This window comes from Triturus cristatus, chromosome 9, assembly GCF_964204655.1.
Source record: "Triturus cristatus chromosome 9, aTriCri1.1, whole genome shotgun sequence".
In the NCBI taxonomy this organism is placed as follows: Eukaryota; Metazoa; Chordata; class Amphibia; order Caudata; family Salamandridae; genus Triturus; species Triturus cristatus.
Genome location: NC_140592.1, coordinates 842,375,066 through 842,396,843, shown reverse-complemented (window position 1 = coordinate 842,396,843; position 21,778 = coordinate 842,375,066). Strand labels below are relative to the sequence as shown.

Genomic DNA, 21,778 nt, shown 5'->3' with positions numbered 1-21,778 from the left:
AAGTGGTCTCCTGAACCGGCATAGGGATATTTAATTTTGTAGCTCCTCTACACAACACTTCCTGAAACGTAGAAATATCATCTACCGGAGATACCCGAGAGGGTTGCGTCTCCGAGAGTGTCGGTGAATAATCCCTTTTGGATGATCTGGAAGAAGGGGAGGTAGAAGGGGTTCTACGGCGCCTTTTCTCTGATCTGGTCGACTCTCTTCTGCGGGAGGAAGACCTGGATCGCCTTCTTGGTGTTCGAGAGTGACCTCGAGACTCTCTTCCCCGAGAACTTGGTCTGATCGGTCTCGCTGGGAATTCCATGCCCCTTAATCTTGTTAGCGATGCCCTTATTGTGTCGGGCATAGCAGAGTCCAGAGGCATCTCCCTTACGGGACTTTGAGGTACCGCATTGTCCTCCTCCTGCGAACTTTCCTCTCTTGCAGGTACTGGAGATTGATGCACAAGCTCTGGTGATTCGGATCTTGAACCTGAGCCCTCTGATCCTGAAGGCGAGATAGCTATAGGAAGCGGTGACTCAGGAGTTGTATATATCAGTCTATGAGGAGATTTTCGCCTTGAGACTGGTCGAATCGTGAGGCGAACATGTGACACCTCCTGCGTACCCTCAGCAGAGGGCAGCCTCGACGGTGATAGGCCTATCACCGGAGATCTTGGACTGGAACTCAGAGCTTCTTGTCTCGACGTCGAGATTATCTTCGACGGAGGCTTTATGTACCTCTCCAAAGCTTTGGAGACCTGTGAGGACGGAGGCACCTGCCTCGACGTCGACTCCGACGGAGACATCTGCCTCGACGTCGACTCCGACGGAGGCCCCTGCCTCGACGTCGGTCTTGACGGAGGCGCCTGCCTCGACGTCGACTCCGACGGAGACTTCTGCCTCGACGTCGAATACTCCGACGACGTCGAAAGCCTCTTCGCCGACGAACGATGTTTCCTCAACGGCGATCTTGATCTTGACGGCGATCTTGGTCTCGACGTTGACTGTGGTGTAGATCGCCTACGTACTTCTTGCGACGTCGACTGATGTCTCGCCGACCTCGACGTCGAACGATGTTTTTCCTTCGACGACGAACGATATCTCTGTGCAGACGTCGATCGATCCTCTCTTGACGTCGACAGATGCTTTATCGACGTTGAACTGTGGCGCCGAGTCCTCGACGCCGATCCTTTAGACGCCGTCGACGTCGAACGCATCCGTTTCGACGCTGATTCTAAAGTCGACGATGACTTTCTCTTTGCAGCATGACTTCCCCTTGACTCCTCACCTCTCAGCGACGATCCCGCCGCTGGAGTCTTAGACGCCGAGCCCGACGTCGATGGGGAGCAAACAGGGACCAACTGCTTCGACGTCGACCGTTCTGCTAAGCCGTACAGTCTAATCTTCTCCCTCTCCTTTAAAGTCCTTTTGGAAAGGTCTTCACAATGATGGCATGTTGCTGGAGAGTGAGAGTCCGGCAGACAGATATACACACTTCATGCGTGTCTGAAGCAGCCTTCTTTTTTCCACAAGATGGACATGGAACAAATAAAGAAGGCATTTTTCTGACAAAACAGCAACAAAATCAGTCAGAAAAACACAGGATACCAACTTCAGTGCTTATGACTTTGATGAGGATACCCCTGGAAGAGAACTAGGATTACAGGTAAGCAACTTACCCTTCTGGTGGATACTCTTAACTGCAGATTCCTTACTGCCCTCACCCCCCTCCCTCCACCTCCACTTACATTGAAGTGGCCTTTATTCCCATCTAAAACGATCTCAAGTTAGTACTTGGCACAGTGTTACCAACAATTGTTCATGCTACACTTCTGAGGGCGCAGAAAAGTAAAAGATAAGAAAATGATGTCAATATGCGGGGTAGTACTTGTATTCTTCTCCGCTCTGTCATCTCCGGTGTAGGACCAGTGCTACTGAATACTCCTGCCTTGGGGATATTGTAAGAGGAGCAATTCCCATTTAGATAAAGTATCCACTAGAAAGAGAATTACAGAAGGCACGTAACTTGTTCATAACAACAACCTCTGCATTACAAAAATAGTACAAGAAAATTGGAGAAAATAGGGAGCTTAACCAAATCAGAAATCTCCCTTCCAGCACTCTGTGCACAAAGGAATAAACCGAAATACTGCTTTTTCAAGACAAAGGGTGAATAGTACAAAAATAAGATCAAAGAAGGAATCAGAAGATATAATCTCCAACCCGATCCAACAACCAAAAACTGCAAGCTCAAAAGAAAAAGCTGAGAATATAGCTGAATTCTTTGTAACCAATATTCAAAAGATTCATGAAGACATTGTCCAAAGCCCACATCTGCACTCCATCCCAGTAAGATCTGTAACAGGATGGTCTACCTTCTAACCCCTTAATGAAGATAATCTTCGCAAGATAATGTCACCAACCCTTCATCACATGTGGAAGGTGGTTTGCCAGGTACCTTATTCAAAACATTATAAGCAGAGTTTTTTTCCCATACTCCTGAAAATTGTACACTAATCCGTAGCTGAAGGCTCCTTCCAGGATTCTTTGAATTTCGGCCAAGCCACCCATATAGTCATGAAAGGGAACTTTGATCCAGAAAAGCTACAGACCTTACGACCTCTGTTGATGTTAGTTCATCAGTAAAATTCATTACAAAACGGTAGCCATTCAACTTGATTCATTCAAATCAACTTGTACATTAAACTGTGGCATTCTACAAGAATCCTAACTCTCTCCTCACTTATTTAATTTCTACAGTGAGCCCTTGACAATAGTGATTCCTGGGGAGAACTTTATAAAATATGCTAATACTCAGCAGTGGCTCAATTTCCAACCTGTCGGATATATACTGTTTGAAGGCCTTCCTTCTAAAGATCACTGAATGGACTTGGACATTCTCTCTGAAATGTAACCCACACAAGACTCGATTTGTCTCCATTCTATAAACCAAAGCCCATAAATAGCTAGTACTTATTACCATCTTATGTTTCACCCCATGAACTAACACGCATAACTAAATTCCTGGGGTTCTCAGTCAATAGCTCCTTAACCTTCATCGATTATATCAACAACCTATCAAATCTAGTCACATACTAATTACACCTGTTAAAGAAAATCAAAAACTCCGTACGCGCTGAGGATTTCAGGACATCTGTGTAAGCTCTGGTATTTTTGCACATAGACAACAGCAACACCATCTAGGCTGACTTTCCTAAATCAGTAATTTCATCCATAAGGGCAACCTTGCATGCCGCAGCCAATCTTGTGACAAAAACCAAGAAATCAGATCACATAATGCCAGTTCTGAAACAACTCCACTAGCTCCCCTGTTGAAGTTTGAATCTCCTTCAAGATTGCATGCATAACACACAAAGCTGTACATACGTGGCTCTAAGGTAATCTTAAAGAAAATCTTTGCACCTATTGGGGCCAATTACTAACAAGAGGGAAAGAAATTCTATTCTAAAAAGTCCCTTCGTCAAGGAAATTAAAAAGTGGCAAACATGCCTTCTCATACCTTGAGCCCATACTCTGGAACTCATTTTCTCAAGGCATAAGAACAGTATCTGAGGAGAGACAAATGCAGATGACCAGGTGCGATGAGAAGTGGCCAGAGGACTTACAAAATCAGAGATATGTCCCGGATACAAGACCTCCTTGAATTGTTGTGATTGTACTATGGTGGCCTGAGAGGGGAAGAGGTACCCTGAGAAAGAAGGGCATTGTAGGGCTGCAGAGCCTGGTTCACGAGAGCTGGCAGAAAGGGAATTTAGTCCGTAACTGTACATCTGGTCTGAGTTGTAGGCAGAGCATCAGACTTGAACATGGGCGTAGAGTTCTCTGTTGAAATAAAAATCATATGATTTATATATTTGCAGTAGGGAAGAGGGGGTGATAGACTGCCGCTTGTTATGGACAGAACAGCATATCAGCAGACGTTCCCCATTTGACTGAAGCTGATTTCGAAGTCCATAGTGAAAGAGAACTTGTGTATTACACAGCAGCTAAAGTTCTTATCATTGGCAACATTCGAACCATCCCCCGCTACGATCTCCCCTCCCGCCCACTACCAGTTAAACAGAGAGCCTTCAGCTTCAGTGGTGCTGTCGTGTGTTGAGAAGCCTGAAACTGCTTTGCATACTGTGGTCCTGCGTACCTGGATTCTGTTATTGCCTTAAACTACAAGCTCCCCAGTAATATAGTAGCAACCCTTGCACACTCCCCTGTCCATGCTGCTTTTTCCTAACATGTTCTGAAGGAATTGTGCTTTCCTTCATTATTCTACCTCAGATGTCGTGAAGATAAATGTCCACCTTGCATATATTTTTGTGTAGCCATCATCGACTGTCTTCTTTGATGTTGTTTATTGAGGCTATATGCAAACCCCTCAGTGGGGGAATGTGGGCGGTAGGAGATTGACTGACCAGTGAGACCTACTTCTGCACAAACATCTTATTGGGTGTTTTTTTTTTTTTTTTTTCATAGCACGTAGTGACGCCAGGGATTGATCGTGATGGACATAATGTTGAACGGTGCGTTAAAGCGCTGGTGTTTTCTCACACACAAACACATGCGCAGTCACAAGTCTCTAATCTTTGATACTGATGATCGTTTATGATGTGGCTGGTGCCAGCACACAGCAGTCCTTCAGCTGATAAGTTAATGATGTTTGGGACAAGCAGTTAACTCCGTTGCAATAAAAGATAGTGTAATCATGACAACGTATTTGATAACTGTTGGGTTTTGCCTTGTTTGCGATTCGGAACGTTTCAGCCAGACTCATCCATCTGTAACATTAGTGAGGGGGCACCTGATTTGCGGTCATTTCGCTCCCCTGTTCCACGTTTCATTGGATTAGCCAGCTGGTAGCACCATGAGTCACCGCTGTTTCTGCTTCAAGAGAACATGCTCGAAGCGGCAGAGAGTGATGATTGAATCTAGGAGCAAAATGCAAATGCCGCATTCATTACTCCGTTATAGTACTCAAAATTAAACGCATCTCTTGAGGATTTGAATGAGTGTATGCACAATATTTTGTACTTGTATATATTTGGCCACCTGTGCACTGAGCTCTATTACTTGCAGTGATTTGTGGTGAATGCAAATAAATGGTATGCAAGTAAATAAACTGTAAAACCTGCCTGTTTCTTGCTGCTTTTTATTTCCACATATGGCGATCTTCTTGTAGTACTCTGGGTTTTGCAATCGATTTGATATTCAACATTCCTAAAACAGATTTGCAGGCACCAACTTGTGAAAAGTGCCCCTTTATGAAGTCGTCATATTGTGTGTACTCATTTCTGAAAGGGTGGTGGTACCTGACTGATTTTGCCAGTGGTACAATGACAGGAAAAATACTGCCTCATCGCGGAAACTCAGCCTGCGGGGAACTGCCAGTGTATATTATCACCAATAGCAATTGTATTATCACCAAGTTTTACATTAAGGAAACCAGTCTATTAACCTCTGTATTGAATAAGCTCTGATTTGGGATTAAATAGGGTGAAGCTATGCAACTTCCTGATTCGTCTGTTAGATGTGGCTTCTGCATACCTCATACTGCCCTTCCGGGCAGGGGGAATCTTCATATATCATTAGGAATGGGGATGAAATTGTCACAGGCCATCAAGCATCTAATTCTCCCATAGAGCCTTGCTTAGTGTGACTCAACTTGTAAGTGTATGGCATGCTTATGTCCACATTGACTGGATGCCTCCTAAATAACATAATCTGAGATATAGGTGAAGGTGGCGCCCCTTCCCCAATCTAAATCGGGTCCCCAAGGGTAAACAAGGAAATACATTAAAATTATGTTCACATTCTCAAAAAATGTCAGTTTCTTCTTTGCTAAATACTCAGAATGGAATAAAATGCTATTAAGCTATCAAGTCAACATGTTTAAACCATGTATAGACATACGGCTTTCATCAGGACAGAAATACATTTGAAGTTCTAGAAAACCGAGGTACTACTCTTAGTATTGAAGAATATCTGTGCTATACGGTTTGCACAGATTTCACCATCCAGTCCGCCTCTACGAGTATTTTAAGAACTGCTTAAGGAGATAGAAATGCTCTTACTTTTCAAATAACCAAGCTGGTCCTGTACACTTATTGGGCGCGGAATAAACTATTTTTATGTAAGGAAGGTTTTTTACTTTATCCTATACTTCTAGGATCTACTCACAGCAACAACTGCCTGTGTACACTTGAGCTTACGGACACCAGCATCCGTGTTTTTATCCTAGAGGAACGCAGGCTGTACCTCTGTCTCCTGGTGGGAAACCAACACTACTACTATAAGACTAAAATTTGACCTCAGTGGCACTCCATGAGCGTTTACCAAGAACTTGATCCTGGTGGCAATCTTAGTCATTAGTACCACCCAGTTGAGATAAGAATGCATGTGGACCTTTGCAAAATATATCTTGCGGCTTTGGGGACTACTGTTGCATTTCCAGTAGAGTCTTTCTCCAATGCCAGTGAGGAATTCTGGGCATGATACATCGTTTCCGCTGGTTTGATGCCCCTCAGCATCTTTGCTGAATCTGGTCCATGCCAGGTTGATGGATAAACCTTTTAAGCCAATTGTCCACTGGGGCATTAAGCTTCCTTTGTGGAAGACTTCCTTCTTGATCACCAGAACATCAGTTTGACTTTGAACTTCTCAAAATTAGAAGCTGAATAGGCAGGTGGAAGCACAACCGGTTTAACGAAGGAGCCTACATCCTTTAAAGCATTGGCTCCTAAAAGCTTCAGTGTTTGTCTTAATATTTTTTTTTCTGAAAAGGGTCATGTTTTCCTTAAATCTGTGGTGGAGCTCTTCTTTATTACATGATTGATGTTTATACCACCTGTCCAGTAGGGATGCAGGTGGGGTTGTGTGTTATCACTACACCTAATAAATACAGTGAATCCTAAATGTCATTTGTTTTATTTTGTACCTATTCCTTCTTTTTTTGGGTCTTGTTTTGGTATTGGAGTCTGAAGACCCTAGATCAACTGCTGTGTGACCAGTATGCAGGATACCAACTGCTCACGTGCGTCTTGATGTAGTCAGAATAAAGTCTCTCTTCTAAGATTTCTGCATGTGAGATAGTTGGTAATTAGCAATTAGTGATTTGAGGCACTTTAACGTGTATCGATGCGATGAAGGGCATTCAGATTTAACTTAAATGACCACTTCATTTCAAAACATTAACATAAACAAAAGGTCGAGAGTAAGTGCCCTACAGCAACTTTACATTACTAGCTGTGTAATGTATGAGAACGTAGGGGTGGAGTTCAATGTCGAGCCGGGCAGCTCCGCCTTTTGTTTATGTGAAGCCAACTAAAGTAGTACCAAATTGTATTGATAACCGCTAGCTAATATCAAATTGAGATGTGTGTTGCTTGAAATATATTTGACCAGGATTATTGTGTTACATGTTAAAGAAGTAAGATACATTATTTGGTTTTGCCCAATTGCAGAAACCCCAGTTTTTGACCAGAACAGGACATCCTTTTGCGGAAAACAAACGGTCATACGTTCAAATAAAAGTGTAACTTAATCAAACAAATTTCTAAGCCATACACGTGTTTTCTTGTAAATAGAAGATGTGCAGCACCGAAAGGTGCTAAGGCTCAGTCTATCAATGCGCACAATCTGCATATCCGACAATAGTTTTGAAGGTGATAATGGTGCAGTGACACAAAAGAACATACTGTAGCTGAGTCCACAGAGTTTGTCATGCATCCTCCGGCTTTAAGGGGCTACCGTGGCCTTGTGAGCATTACCCGCTTGGACTTTGAAGCAGCCATCTCTCCCTGCTTTCTGGGTGGAGGTTTGATTGCTGGCCCTGCTTTAGATAAGGTCGGTCAGCAGCATTTGACATTCTGTTGAAGTATGGAGAGCTAGTAACTTGGAGCTTCCTACAGAATTAAACTGTGAGTGAGTAACAATATGAACGTCCTGACTACAATCCTTATGCCTTAGACATTCTTGCACATTTGCTACCAATAAAAAGGAGAAAGAGAATCTTGGGCACTGTATGTGAGAAGCACATCTCGAGCTAATATTCTCCAGACCACAAGATGATCTTCTGTTCAACTGTATTTAGTATGGAAGGCTGCATGAGGTGAACTTCCCCTCATAACTCATTTTACTCATGAACAGTATCAACCTCAGATAGTATTGTGCATGAGTCAATTTTACTCCTAGGGCGAGCAGTGGACATTCCAGGCTGGAGATATCGTGCTAAGTTTGGGAACCCCACTTTTTCCTATGAAGTACAGCAGTAATTCTCTCAACGGCGGAAATGGGAACGGAACAGCCCTCAAATTGGGGGCTGTCCAGGGGAAGAGGTTTATCTGTGAAGACAATATTTTCACAGTGGAAAATGCATAAATCTTCACCAGTATGAGGGTGTAACTGTGTGTGCTTTTGCGAATAGTGCCTCGTGTCCCATTAACAGTGACAGTGCAGTGTTTTCCAGCTGTGGCTCATGCAGGTAAGAACGGTGGGAATGGGTTCGGGGGGATTCGACAGACGACCACGAGGCAAAAAATTAATTAATTTTCCATCGTCTGTCGAAATACACCCTCCCTCCCCCCACCGCCCTTACTTGCACAGGCCGTGGCCGGTGTTTGCACTGGGACACTGCAGTAGCACCGAGCTTATCCCAGAACAGAGCACTTCAGTGCTTTAATTTCTTCATCATTTTGAACCACGCGAATGCTGATCCAAGAATAGTTTGCATTGATGCCAGAGATACTTTGTTGTGTTCATAGAGACCATATTAGTAAGAGGACTTGCATCCTCTCCCCATAAAGGAAGTAAATGCTGGTATACCATTGTATATGATTCTTTTCAAAAGGGGGTTTAAGGCAGGACAGAGCTTTGACGAAACTTTTCTGGCCCACGTTTTTGACTTAAAGCAAAATTAATTCCACCCAAACTTCGGGGCGTAGCTTGGTCAGAAAGATTGTAAGATTGTGAGTGGTGGGGATGAGGGGTGCGTTTAAGGTTTCCCAACAACCATGTTGGCATATCATGTCTAAATACATTATTAGAGAAGCAGTGCAGAAGGGGAGTTTAAGAGGTGGTGGAAAAGGAGGAGTGCAGGTTGTAAGGGGTACTTAATAAAAATAAAAAAAAAATCTGTAAAATAACCAAAATGCTTTAAGACCGTCAAAACAGAGACGGCAGCAACTGTATATTGTAAAAGTTGACATCTTTACCATTGCCATGATACATATACAATGTGTTGCCCTGGTGTCGCCTGGGCTTTCGTGTCTGTCAACAAAATTTGTTGTGAGAAAAAAAAACCAGAGACTGCAGAGTGAGTCTGTGTGTAAAAATCTCAGGTGAACTCCAACAGACTCCTCACTGTACCGACTGAAAACACCTGCACCCAACTATTTACCAGAGAATAGGTTTATTAGGTGGGTGTAACACTTCCAACACCCCCCTGAAATTACGCCCCTGCCCGAACTTTATGCTTCAAAGTGTTGAAATAGAACTGTATCTTTTACCATGCAAGCCAAATTAGCCGCTTTAACATTTGTTCACTGTGACCTAATCTGAATTGCAGAAAACGGCACGATTGTTTACTTTAGGACAACTGTTAAATGTTTCCATATTACTTCAATGTTGGAGGTACTCACCTAACGCTGGGCAAGCCTCTGGACACTGATGGGCCAGCCAGTGAGTATTCCCGGGCTCGCTCTACTGCCCTTTGGTTTCAAGGACAGGTGGAGGTGTACGGGGGACTGTAGTCCTCTGTCTAAGCGTACTCCTCACCCTGGATTCGCCAGAGTAACTCCTTGAACCCGCTGTTCACCATTGATAGCGGCGATTGCTATCTTTGGCCAGCTGTACTCCATACTTAAGTGCTCCACCACCATGCAAGGCTACGGTCAGACATGGACCGCCTCCTCGCTAAGACTGGTTGCGCAGCTCTGCACTGGGAGCCAGTTTGCACGCATTGTGTAGCGGACTATTACTTTGCATGCCCGTAAACCACCAGCTTCAACAAACCTAACGTAAAAACAAGATAGTCACAGTTCTACAGTAGTCCTCTTAGTATCGAGCTGCATAAAATCAACAACGGAGAACCTCTTTTTCTGAAGGTAAATTATGGCTTGTTATGTAGTTTTTACGTGGCCTATTTTTGTATTAATCTTAATGTTCTGTGTATGTTATGTACTAAAGTGTTTTACTAACAAGTTTCACATGTGTTTTACTTGTGGTAATCATTCAAATGTTTACATGTTAGTGGGCTGTTCTCTGACGTACGTGGTTTCATCTTGTACTGGGTTCTAACCTCATATTTCTATTTTGGCTCTAATAATTTTCCAATTCTTTCCTTCTGTTTCAGAGGCATTTTTTACAATCATCGTAGTCGTGTGTAGGATACAGACAATAACAATGAAAACCACAATATTTTTATAACACCACAAGTGTAAAGCTTGTTAATATAGTTAAATATTTAAGTATGTTAGATAATTGAATTAGTGCTTACTAAGTCACTACACACTGGGAATAACAAATGGGTCAAATTAACAATTTTCGAAATGTTCGTAACTTAGGTAGCAGATAGAAGGTTCAAGTTGCATACATGTACTCTAACTGTACACGGTAACACATCTCATTTTGATGGATTTGTGTATTTTAAATGGTCTTTGGTCTCCTAGCATGTGTCGCATGCAGATCTGACTGAGCAGAGACCATAAGCATTAATGCCTCAAAGAACCAAAGAAAAGCAGAGCCTTAAGTGCCTGTTCAGAATGCTTGATATTTTATATTGTAATTTAATTTTTTTAGCACTTACTACCCCTGAGGAGGCGATGAAGCGCTTTATAGCGGACACTACACTATTCCATATTCACTTACTTTTAAGTTACTACATTATCTTCTGATTGAATGTCCATGTTAGACAACTGGTATCCGAAGTCAGAGACTTGCTAATCATATGTTGCATGCTACCTGAAACCTCCTGTCAGTCTTCATTAATCTTGTACTTTTCGGAGCTCCCAGTCTTTCTTGATTCTGATTGGTTTATCCTTGCATGTTCACTATCCTGGTTGCAGCATGAAGCGTGCCAGTTCTCTGAATGTTCTTAACATGGGTTTCAAGGCTACTGAAGACTCATTTCAAGTAAGAAGCTGCATGGAACTCGTACACAAGTGCATGCCTCGACAGTAGTAGGTTCTGCCCTAGAGAGGAGAGTGCAAGGACTGTCGTCCTGATGCAAACATTTGGTATGGTTTGCACGCCTAAGTGGAATGGCAACAACGTGTGTGTGTATGTGCTCATTATAATCAAAAGGCGGCTCTATTCATTACAAAAACTCTAGGATCTTTCTCATGTGTTTAATAAGACTGCCATGTCAAATAGCGGTTAAACAAAGTGAAAGTGGATGCAATCATGTCTTTATGATGAAGCACACTGGCTTCATCTGTAAATATCATTAAAATAAGTGCGATATTTACTCTAAACAGTTCAAAACAGTACTTGACGTTAGCAATCACAAAAGTTCCTCTATCATTATGCAGTGACTTGTATGCGATTGCATTACCTTCCCCTTTAGTACACCTGTGTTGTGTATGTTAAGACACAATTTTTTTCATTGCTGTTCAATCTGTTATTAGTATATGGGAATAATGCAGCTATTTGGCTAAAGAATCCACATTCGCCCTTGTTTTCCGTCTCAGTTCCCTCATCTGTCACCCTGTCACCCCGTAGAGTCACACTTTTTGCCCATTTGTCAAAAGTTCACTGAAAATTTGGGCTATAGCTACCTTTAACTGAGCCAAATTGTGCTTTACTTTTACGCTCTCTACTAGCTATTATAGGATATTTGTCTCCTTTTCGGCATGCGTGGTTATGCACCAGGTAAGGACAAGGTGCAGTGAAATGACGAGAACTCAATCGAGGTTGGACAAAAGTTGAGAGAATGGCACAGAAGGCCCCAAACAGAAATACGAAGTTGTGTGTCCGTGAACATAAAGTTTGTGGTTGCTTAATAACAACTTTTATTATGGCTTACAGTGAAGCAATCTACAACATCCAGAAACAGGTGCCCTTTCCAAAGTGATCGCAGAAACCAAAAATTATTTACGAGTTTCAGACTATTCGCTCGCAAGAAACAAAGGCTTCAAAAGTCATTCCCACTTCTTGGAGCATTTACTCTGTATCAGCATAAAACCTTTGGTGAATAGTAACTTTTTTTTTTAGGAATAAATCTGCATTTTCCGTCTCCTTTTCTCCCCCATCTCCTCTGTGTTCTCTCATTTGTTTTGAGAAGCATATGCTTAGCTTCGCAACTCGCTTCACAGTGCTGGTGCAGAGCTGCCCAAATTGTCCGCTTGCCCCTCCTCCATTGTGTGGGCAGCACAGTGCTTCGAACCCCAACTTAGTATTCACCACAGACACCAATCACACCCTCAGGGAACAAAGTGCCAAAAAAACACAAAGACGGCCTGGTACAAGTTCTCTCTTATAAAGAAATTGAAATCGGAGCAGTTCAAGTCCTCATACTATTGCATCTGGATGGTGGTAAGGCTGTACTTCATGGCCTCCCAAACTTCACCCTGCAGCCTTTTAAGGCAAACTACACACCTAAGTACATCCTAACCAGAGCAAGAAGAAATATGATCACATCATCCCCATACTGATGGAACTCCTTTGGCTCCCTTGGTCCACCCCATCTTCAGAATCAGCTGCATCATTTACAAAGCAGTAAGAACCAGCACATTATCTTATCTTACAGACATGCTCCTATTTCTGGTGGTTCTTGGCACACCAGCATCCAGGACTCCCTCAGACTTCAGATTAAGAAATGTAAAAAATAAAAGACAAGACCGCAGGCATTTTCTGCCAGTGCTCCTTGGATCGGGAACAACATCCCCGTATCAATCAAGACACCCCAACAGAGCTTCAATTTAGGAAAGGGTTGAAGACTCGCATCTGTGAAGAACACTTATTCATTAATCGATCACATTCCAGCTACCGCTCCTGTTACTCGTTGACTTTGGCTCTGCTGCCTTTTGACTAGGTTTGCGTTATAAAAGTAATACCTACATACAGTGTTATAAACTGTCCAGAATGTGAGTGCAGGGAAGGGCATCATCTAATTCAGAAAAAGTGAAGAGTTAAATATGGAAGGCAGGGCGAGAGTTAGGACAACTAATTTCTCAGCTTTTCATAAAATGCCATTACTCCCACCTTGCTTGAGAGAGGGACACTTGGGCCTACAAAGAGGTATGAAGCCCAAATGCATTCAGTAGAATGTATTAACAGAAACCAATTAGGAATACAAAAGAGAAATTAATGTTCAAAGTATCCAAATTACATTCGGACTTGCGTCAGCACCTACATATATATACGCACGAGTAGATTTCTATGCAATTTTCCCACACTGACCACATCACCCTCCAGGAGCAATAAAATGTAGAATCTTGGAGGACCAACGTAGATAGAGTACACAATTAAAATGAGTCTTGGTTCAAAACTAGAGACTGCATTTTCCACCCTAGAAACCCTGTGGTGTCCCATATATAGCTCAGATTCTCCTTTTTGTATTCCTGACTGCGAGTCACTTAGACTGCTAATATTGTAAAGACATATATAATGCTGTTTAAGTCTCTCAATGATGATGGAACAGTGAGAATGGGAGACTGCAGTGGAATGTATTCTGTCAGGTCTGCATTATGGCAAGTCAAGAATAAGCATAATTTGAAGGCTCTGTGGCACGAGCGCACACCTTTGTGGGCATGGTGTGATGTCAGGCTGTTACATGGCTCTCATAGCTGAATTATAAAACACAACTAGTATTCTCAGTATCCGTTGCTCTTCAGTAAGCCCTAGAGGAAATTAGGAATTTTATAGCCAATGCACTACCAGGTAGAACAGCAGGAAGCTCACCGTCCTGCTTTAAATCAGTTTACTTGAATGGACATTTGTAGACAAATTAGCAACATTCAGTGTGTTTGCATGCCTTTGTTTACTGTAATGTAGTGCAGATTAACATGCATGACTTTGTGAAGATCTACATTCTTTATGTGTACTGTCAAATATCTTATTTGATTTTGCGTGTGGTCTGCTTTGTCTTAACAGATGTTCTATGTTTTACTAACTACAACTAACCTGTGGGATATTACTTGTCTTGACACTAACACAGTCGTAACTTTCATGTGGTTCCACAATTTACAGGATTTAGGCAATTTCAAGTCATGGTGTGTGTCAAGAGGATTAGGGGCTATTGGGAACTCTAATGTTGGAGTTCCAAGTTGAGTTTCTTTGTGCACTGGAGACATTTTCCATGGCTATGTAGAAGACTAGTGCACTCCTCGTACTGGGTGATTGAACTAGGATAGGGATTGTCAGATATCCTGAAAGAAGCCTGAGATAGGCGTTCCCATTCTTAGAAACTGATCTAATGTCCCAGACAAGACAAAATAAAATAGTCATATACAGATTGGCATGAGTAATTGGGTAGAATATGTGTTCTAAGTATCCTTTCTTGGACTACAGGATTTCATTATTCTTATTTATCTTATTCTTAGTCTGCCTTACCGTTTGGTTTGGACCTAAGCCAATATGTCAAGCCAGCTGGAGTCTCCGTTGTGTTTGTGAAGAGGGGAGAAAAATCTACAGAATATTTTGAGCACAACTCTATTGAATGTTTAACAGAGTAGTACATGTGAATGTATTATATGGCTTGACTTTGATCACAATGCCTGCTTTTAGATATTGACTGGGATCTCTAAGACTTAGAAAGCTACAGTTTGTCTTTCAATTCAGCTACGTGGGTCAATGATTTTTATTTTTTTGTCAGAAAACAAAAGCGTTGCCTTAGCAGATATGAGGCTGGCAGAAACCTCTTTCTTGATTTCCCATTGTATCTTGTATGTCTTCACTAATCTCTAAATGCCCAGTTGTTGACATTTTTGGCTTAGTTTTTTTCAGTCATAGTTTTGTTGACACCATTTGCGGAGTTTAAATATGGTATTGGGGAAGTCACTGCCAATTTATTCTCTAAAAGCCCCTGTCTAGAGGAGGATGATGTTACATATCCATGACAGCTGCAGCAGATCAGTAATGCACATAACAAACTGCCCATTTATTTTAGTCTACACGTATTTAGTTGATGATGCATGTCCTGCAGTAGGACGTTTCCTCCTTTGACATGAAGATATTTGGTTTAGAGAGAGGGAGCTGTGAAGCAATTGACTCTAGTAAATTGGACCATTCCAATTTAAAGCAATCTATTACTGCTACAGTGCTAACAAACGTGTTTAGGAAACCACATGAACTAAAATAAAATGTCACGAAAAAAATATTCAAAATACCTATACTGAAGGAGGAGCAGAAAACCTGTTCTTATTTTCATCTATATGGCAAATAATATTCCACAGGTTTTTGTTTATGTCATACATTCACTTTCTGGTTTGGGGATGAAGGATGGAATCAATTTTCTACTTAGTGACCATATACTTGTAATGTCCTTTTTTTCTCTTTGCACAGGAGCGAAATAATTGTCTGACGGACTTGCGAGGTCTCAGTGCGAGTCACACTGACTTAGCACACTGAGCGCCTTGGGACCGCAGATCGCTAACGGGCTGTGGAATGAAGAAGCACTGAGCGTCTCAAAGCTTTGGTTCCCCACCACTTTGTATAGTAAAATCTCATTTGTTGAATGTTTTTGCATAAAGACTATTTTTACTTTTTTAATTCGTGAATTTAAATACACGTGCTAGGAATGTCTGGTTGTATGTAAATGTATATATATGTGTGTATAAAGATATATATATGGCTGATTGCACTGTCATTAATGCAAATGGAATGGAAATCATTGTTTGATGCCTGCCACTATCACACCACCCAAAACTATTTTCTTAAATGTTTCACCAAAACATAAGAATGGAAATGGCATTTATTAATCTAAATCTTTGGTATAGTTAAAATGAAATGTAAAGTGGCAGTTAGATAAGATACTACGGTAGGGATACATTCTATAGGCATTACTGCTCCAAATGTAATATTGTAATACATGTAAATGGCTTATGGGCATCACTGTGGAATATAGACTAAAATAACTATTTATATGCCTTAACTGGGCTGGCTGAACCTAGAATATTGTGGTCATGTGGCTGATTATCAATCAAATATAGCCTATGTTAAGCTGATGTAATAACTGGCTATTTGACATTTTACTTGAAAATGCTCAATGAAACGCGGTAGTAATTACAACACCGTAGTATGTCAATTACACGAAAGTTTTAGGTATGCAAACAATTTATGAAGAATTTTCTATAGTTTCCTTTTGATCACAAGAACTTGAAATTTGTCTACATAAATCACGTAAATTGTCATCAGTGTTCAGAAATGTGAAAAAGAAACGTATAGTAAACATTTGGGGAAAAATAAGTGTGATTCAGAATTAGAGAGCTGGTTGTCTTTAGTATTCAGTAAAACCTTCATGCAGTATGGATGATGTAACAGTGTAGAGCTTAGTGAACAAAACATTTCTGGGAGCAACGTGTGACAAGTTTTAGTAGGGATCCAAAAACCGATTGATCAACGTTTTATACTTGTAAACTGTTTGACATTTTGCAGGGTGGCTTGAAGCATGCATAACTTTTATGTGGCTAAGCAAATTGTATACATATTGCACTTGACCACCTACTTTGGGGGTACTTGAAAGAAATAACAAGTGTCCAATAAATTTGCCGCAAAGGCTATAACTAGGAACAGAGAAATTTAATGCTGCTAATGTGTTGAGGTGTTCTGCAAGAACATAGTAGAACGCAAGGATAATAAACAGACCTGAACAAAAGAAGTCTCCTTTCTTGTTTACAGCTCTGCATGAAGTTAATTTGTAATGTTTTTAGATGACAGTGTTCTATAAGAGTACTTTGACTATTTGCTGGTTCTGCTAGTTGAATTATGGATCGAAGCAGTGGTACTGTACAAGGCTCCAGGCCATCAAACATTTAAATGTGCCTTCCCGGGTGCTAAATATATTTTAGGGATCTCTTACCTTATGAAACCGGATTTTGGAAGCAACAGTAACTGTACATCAGAGGTGTTTGTGAGGTGCTGCATTCTCAAAAGAAACTCTTAGGCAAATAAATGTGTTATATTTTATCAGAAATTTAAACGTAAATAAAACGTGTTTCGAAACACCTTGTCTAAATAGTTGTGGCATTCTATTTCTCAAGTTGACAAAGGAGGGTCAATGGGTGACATAACATCCTTGTACATTTGTTTAGCTCTTCACATGTGTGACTGTAGATACGCATGAGAACAACCACAGAAACCTAGGGTCTAAACAGTTGAGCACTTTAAAGCATAGTAGAGCAATTCATAACGTAAAGGAAAATCTCATGACGTGGAAAGAAATCCCACCAGCCACCGAAGTAGTATGTATCATCATTTGGGATCTGTTTGTAGTTGCAAGCCCTAAGGCAACCGAGGGCTGCAACCTTCTTGAGCAAAGGGCTCACAGATATTGCAATAAAGTAGTTAATGCAAAATGAGTAAAAGGAGATCCCTTCAATATGATACTGCAGATGATTATGGTGGTGATGGTTGCAGTGCATGTGAGAAAGTGTGTGCAAAAACTAAAATTGAGAGGGAGGAGCCTAGCGCGCATCCAAGATGGTCGCGTGAGCACAGGGCTCCCCGGACCCTCGCTGCTCCTCGGAATTTATCCTGACAATATCCTGATTTGGTTTATGGAATCTGGGAGATGACGACCGGCTGAGCACGTATCTCTTTTCAGAAATTTAATCGGACCCGGGAATCCTGAAATATCGTTGTTTGAACTTTTGGGACCCACCCGACGGAGGTGCCCGGGGCGAAGGTGAGCCGTGGGGCCGTGTCGCAGTTGAACAACAACGGCTGTGGCGCGGTGCCAGGGGCCGCTTGGCCACTTTCGGTTTCACTTTCAGACCTCAGGGGGCTGGCCGGTGAGCGATTGAGGTGGCGGGGTGTTTCCCCAAGCTCAGCACAAAGCTTTGTCTCCACCTGCCACTAGAGTGCCTATCGCCTTGGGTCCCCCCGCACCGCCATATTGTGGCCTCGGGTGTGGCGCTGGTTTCCCGGGCCGGTATCCCAACTACTTTTGATCGGCGGTCCCCCTCGGAGTCCGTGGCCGCATGGGGGGCAAGGGGGGCCCCGAGGGGCGTAAGACTAAATCCTCCCTCCGTGGAGGATCGGTCCAGACCAACAACATGGACCGCTACACTCATGGCAGAGGCTCTCCTGGAACGGCCGGTCCCCCCTCAGACGTCGCCGGTGGTGGCACATCCGTCTCTTCGGAACTTTCCCTACAGGACATCATGGGCGCCATTGATGGCATCAGGGAGACCATCGCCACGCAATATGAGGCCCTGGCCCGCAAGATCGATACGGTGGCGATTGATGTCACCTTAATACGGGCGGTCCTCTCCAAAACAAACGAGAGGGTTCAAACTCTCGATGCGCGGACCTCCACCCTGGGTGCGGATGTGTCGGACCTGCAGGCCGCGCTTGGCGACATCAAGGTGGTCAATGAGCAGATGGCCCGGTGGCTGGAGGACTTCGAGGGACGGGCCCGACGCAACAACATCCGTGTCATCGGCGTACCGGAGTCCTCCGACGACCGCCCGGTTGACCTCCTGGTCGAGGAACTCATCCTTCAACAGCTGACCCCTGCGGGCTTGAGTAAATTTTTTGCCGTTGAACGGGCTCATCGAGTTCCGGGCGGGCGGCCACGGCCGGGGGCCCCCCCGAGGCCTATCGTGGCCAAACTGTTTTACTACAGAGACCGGGATGCGATTCTGCAGGCCTCGCGGGTCCATGGCCCGGTTCGACATGAGAACTCATCCATTAACTTTTATCCGGACTTTACTCAACTTGTCCAGAAGCAGCGGATGGGATTCCAGGGGGTGAAACGTCGTCTTCGTGAGCTGGGCCTAAAGTACTCTATGCTCTACCCTGCCAAACTCCGAGTGGAACATGAGGATCGGACTGCCTTCTTTGACTCTCCTGTGGCCGTGAGTGACTGGTTGGACTCGCTGCCGGACAGAGGTGGCCGTCCCGGGCCCTCTGCGGGTGCCAACGGTGACGGGTCCCCTTTGGAGTGACTTTTGGTCCTTCATTTTGCCAATTTGCACTGCTCAGCTGGGTTGTACTTCTTTGGTTCAGTGTGTTTTGCTAGTACCTGTATGGGGGGCGGGCGGGGACGGGTCCCTTTCCTCCTCCGGGGTCTTTTTGTAGACTGGGGTTAGTTGGGCGACAGGCACACTGCAATTTGGGGGGGTTTTTTGGCCCGCAGGGGTGCAGGGTGGGGGGAGTTGGGTGTTGGGGGGGGTGGGGGGGAAGGAGGGGTTGTTTTGTAGTGTGGTTTTTGTTTGCAGGGCGAGGTATTGATTTTCTTCCACTTTCGGGACTTGTGCTACTTGCGGGGGGACCTCTGATCTATTGGAGGGGATGGGGGGGACGGGTTGAAGCTGATGTCATGGAACGTCAATGGGTTGGGGGACCGTATCAAACGGGGTGTAGTTCTGCAGTATTTGCGTCGTTTGACTCCTGATGTGGTGTTTCTCCAGGAGACGCATTTGGTTGGTAATGTCTGCCATGCCATGAACAGGGGGGGATACCGCCTCGTGGCTCACTCTGGTTACACATCTGGCTCCAGGGGGGTGGGCATTCTCCTGCGATCCTCACTTCCGTTGGAGATCACGAGGGTGGTCTCAGATGACAGAGGGCGTTATGTTTGTCTGACTGGGAGGTGGGAGGGGCATCCCCTTGCCCTGGTCTCAATTTACGTCCCACCAGGCCTACAGAACTCCACCTTCGCGGACTTGGGTCGAATGCTGCTTGAACTTCCGGATGGCCTTCTGCTTATGGGCGGGGATTTTAATTCGGTGGTCTCGGGTGACCTGGATCGTCACCCACCCAGGGCCCTCCCCGCTGCCCAGGCTTGGCTAGGTGGTCTGTTGGAGACCTTCGGCCTGGTGGATAGTTGGCGATTAATGCATCCGACCCAATGTCAATACACCTTTCACTCTGGGGCACATGGGAGTCTTTCTAGGTTAGACTATTTCCTTATGCCCGCGGCGCAGACGGGTCGAATTCGAGAGGTCAGGCACCTGGCGAGGGGTATCTCCGATCATTCCCCGCTGTGGCTTCTCTTTGACACCGAGTCGCGGTCTGCAGGGCGGATCGCTCCCATTAACCCGTGGTACCTGCGAGACCCTACGACCCGCGAGAGTCTGGTTAAGGCTATGGACCAATACTTTCTTGAAAACGAGGGGTCTGTGTTGTCTGCAATGTCCCTGTGGGAAGCCTTTAAAACTGTAATCCGCGGACATGCCCTCTCCCAGATAGTGGTGGCTAAGAAGCTCAGGAGTGAGGCGGTGGTGAAGCTGGAGACTGACATCTCGGGGCTGGAGTCGGCCTTGGAGGCGGGTGTCACTCCGGACGGGCTCCATGCCCTCAACCTGAAACAGTTTGATTACAGATCTCTTGTCACCGACGCTGCCAAAACTATGTACAGGGAGCAGCAGGGTCGGTTGTATGATGCCGGGGACAAGGCGGGAAAGCTGATTGCGTGGCTGGATAAGAAGGAGAGAGTGAATCGTGTGGTCCCGGAGTTGCGTGTCTCGGATGGAGTGTGTGTGACTGAGCCTGGTGAGATTGTGGAATGTTTTGCCGACCACCTCCGGACTGTGTACTCCCCGGTGACTGATAGGGATGAGGAAGATTCTCGCCTTCTCCTGAGGGACATTGCTTTGCCCGGCCTTTCCGCCGAGGACCGTGAGCAGCTGGACGCTCCCTTGTCGGTAGATGAAATCGCGACTGCGATTCGGTCCCTTCGCTCGGGCAAGGCCATGGGTCCCAACGGTCTACCTATCGAATTATATAAGTTGCGCCCGGATAAACTAGCGCCCTTCCTCCGTCGTATGTTTCAGGAGTCCCTCGAGGCCGGTTCCCTTCCGGTCGACCAGCGACTGGCCACGATAGTCGTGATCCCCAAGGACGGTAAGCCACGGGACCGCTGTGCCTCTTACAGGCCTATCTCACTGCTAAATGCAGAGCCTAAAATCCTGGCTAAAGTCCTTGCCAATCGCTTGTTGAGCGTTATCTGCGATCTGATTCATCCTGATCAATGCGGCTTCATCCCACATCGCAACACCGCCCTCAACTTGCGGCGTCTCCATGGCGCCCTCGCCAGGGCAGAGTACCTCTCCGAACCGGCCGTGCTGGTTTCTTTAGATGCCACGATGGCCTTTGACACCATCGAGTGGCCATTCCTCTGGGCGGTTTTGACCAAATTCGGCTTTGGGGAGGGATTTCTTGGCTGGGTGAAGCTTCTCTACACGGGACCCATGGCTCAGGTGGTGGTTAATGGGCGGGTCTCTCGGCCCTTCGCTCTTGGTAGGGGTACGAGGCAGGGGTGCCCGTTGTCCCCTCTGCTCTTTGCTCTCGCCCTGGAGCCACTCGCCGCTTGGCTCCGCTGGGAGCCCTCGATCAGGGGGATCCGGTGGGCCCCGGGCTTTGAGGATCGGGTCTCGTTATATGCTGACGATATCCTCCTGTATCTTACCTCGCCGCGGCAGTCGCTTAACGTTCTCTTCGATGTTCTGACTTCCTACGGGAGAAATTCGGGTCTCACGATTAACTGGTCTAAATCCTGTGTCTATCCTATCTCCGGTGGCCCCCCTCTCCTGCCGCCTCGGCTTCCGATCCAAATATCTCTGTCCGGCTTTAAATACCTGGGGATACACATCTCGTTGGACCCGGTAGCTCGTTATGAG

At 44.7% G+C, this 21,778-nt stretch overlaps 1 protein-coding gene across 5 annotated transcripts in view; it reads left to right on the top strand.

Moving 5' to 3' along the window:
• Positions 1-17,158, top strand: part of KLC1 (kinesin light chain 1) — a 412,248-nt gene extending 395,090 nt beyond the window's left edge. For 2 of the 5 annotated variants that reach the window (XM_085626286.1, XM_085626287.1), the window contains exons 15-16: positions 11,060-11,126; positions 15,498-17,158. In XM_085626286.1, coding sequence (XP_085482412.1) covers positions 11,060-11,126; positions 15,498-15,563 — 133 coding nt within the window. In that variant the 3' untranslated portion in view covers positions 15,564-17,158. The remainder of the gene's footprint in view (positions 1-11,059; positions 11,127-15,497) is intronic. The other 3 variants (XM_085626290.1, XM_085626289.1, XM_085626288.1) reach the window with 2 other exon arrangements.
• The last annotated feature ends 4,620 nt before the right edge of the window (positions 17,159-21,778 follow it).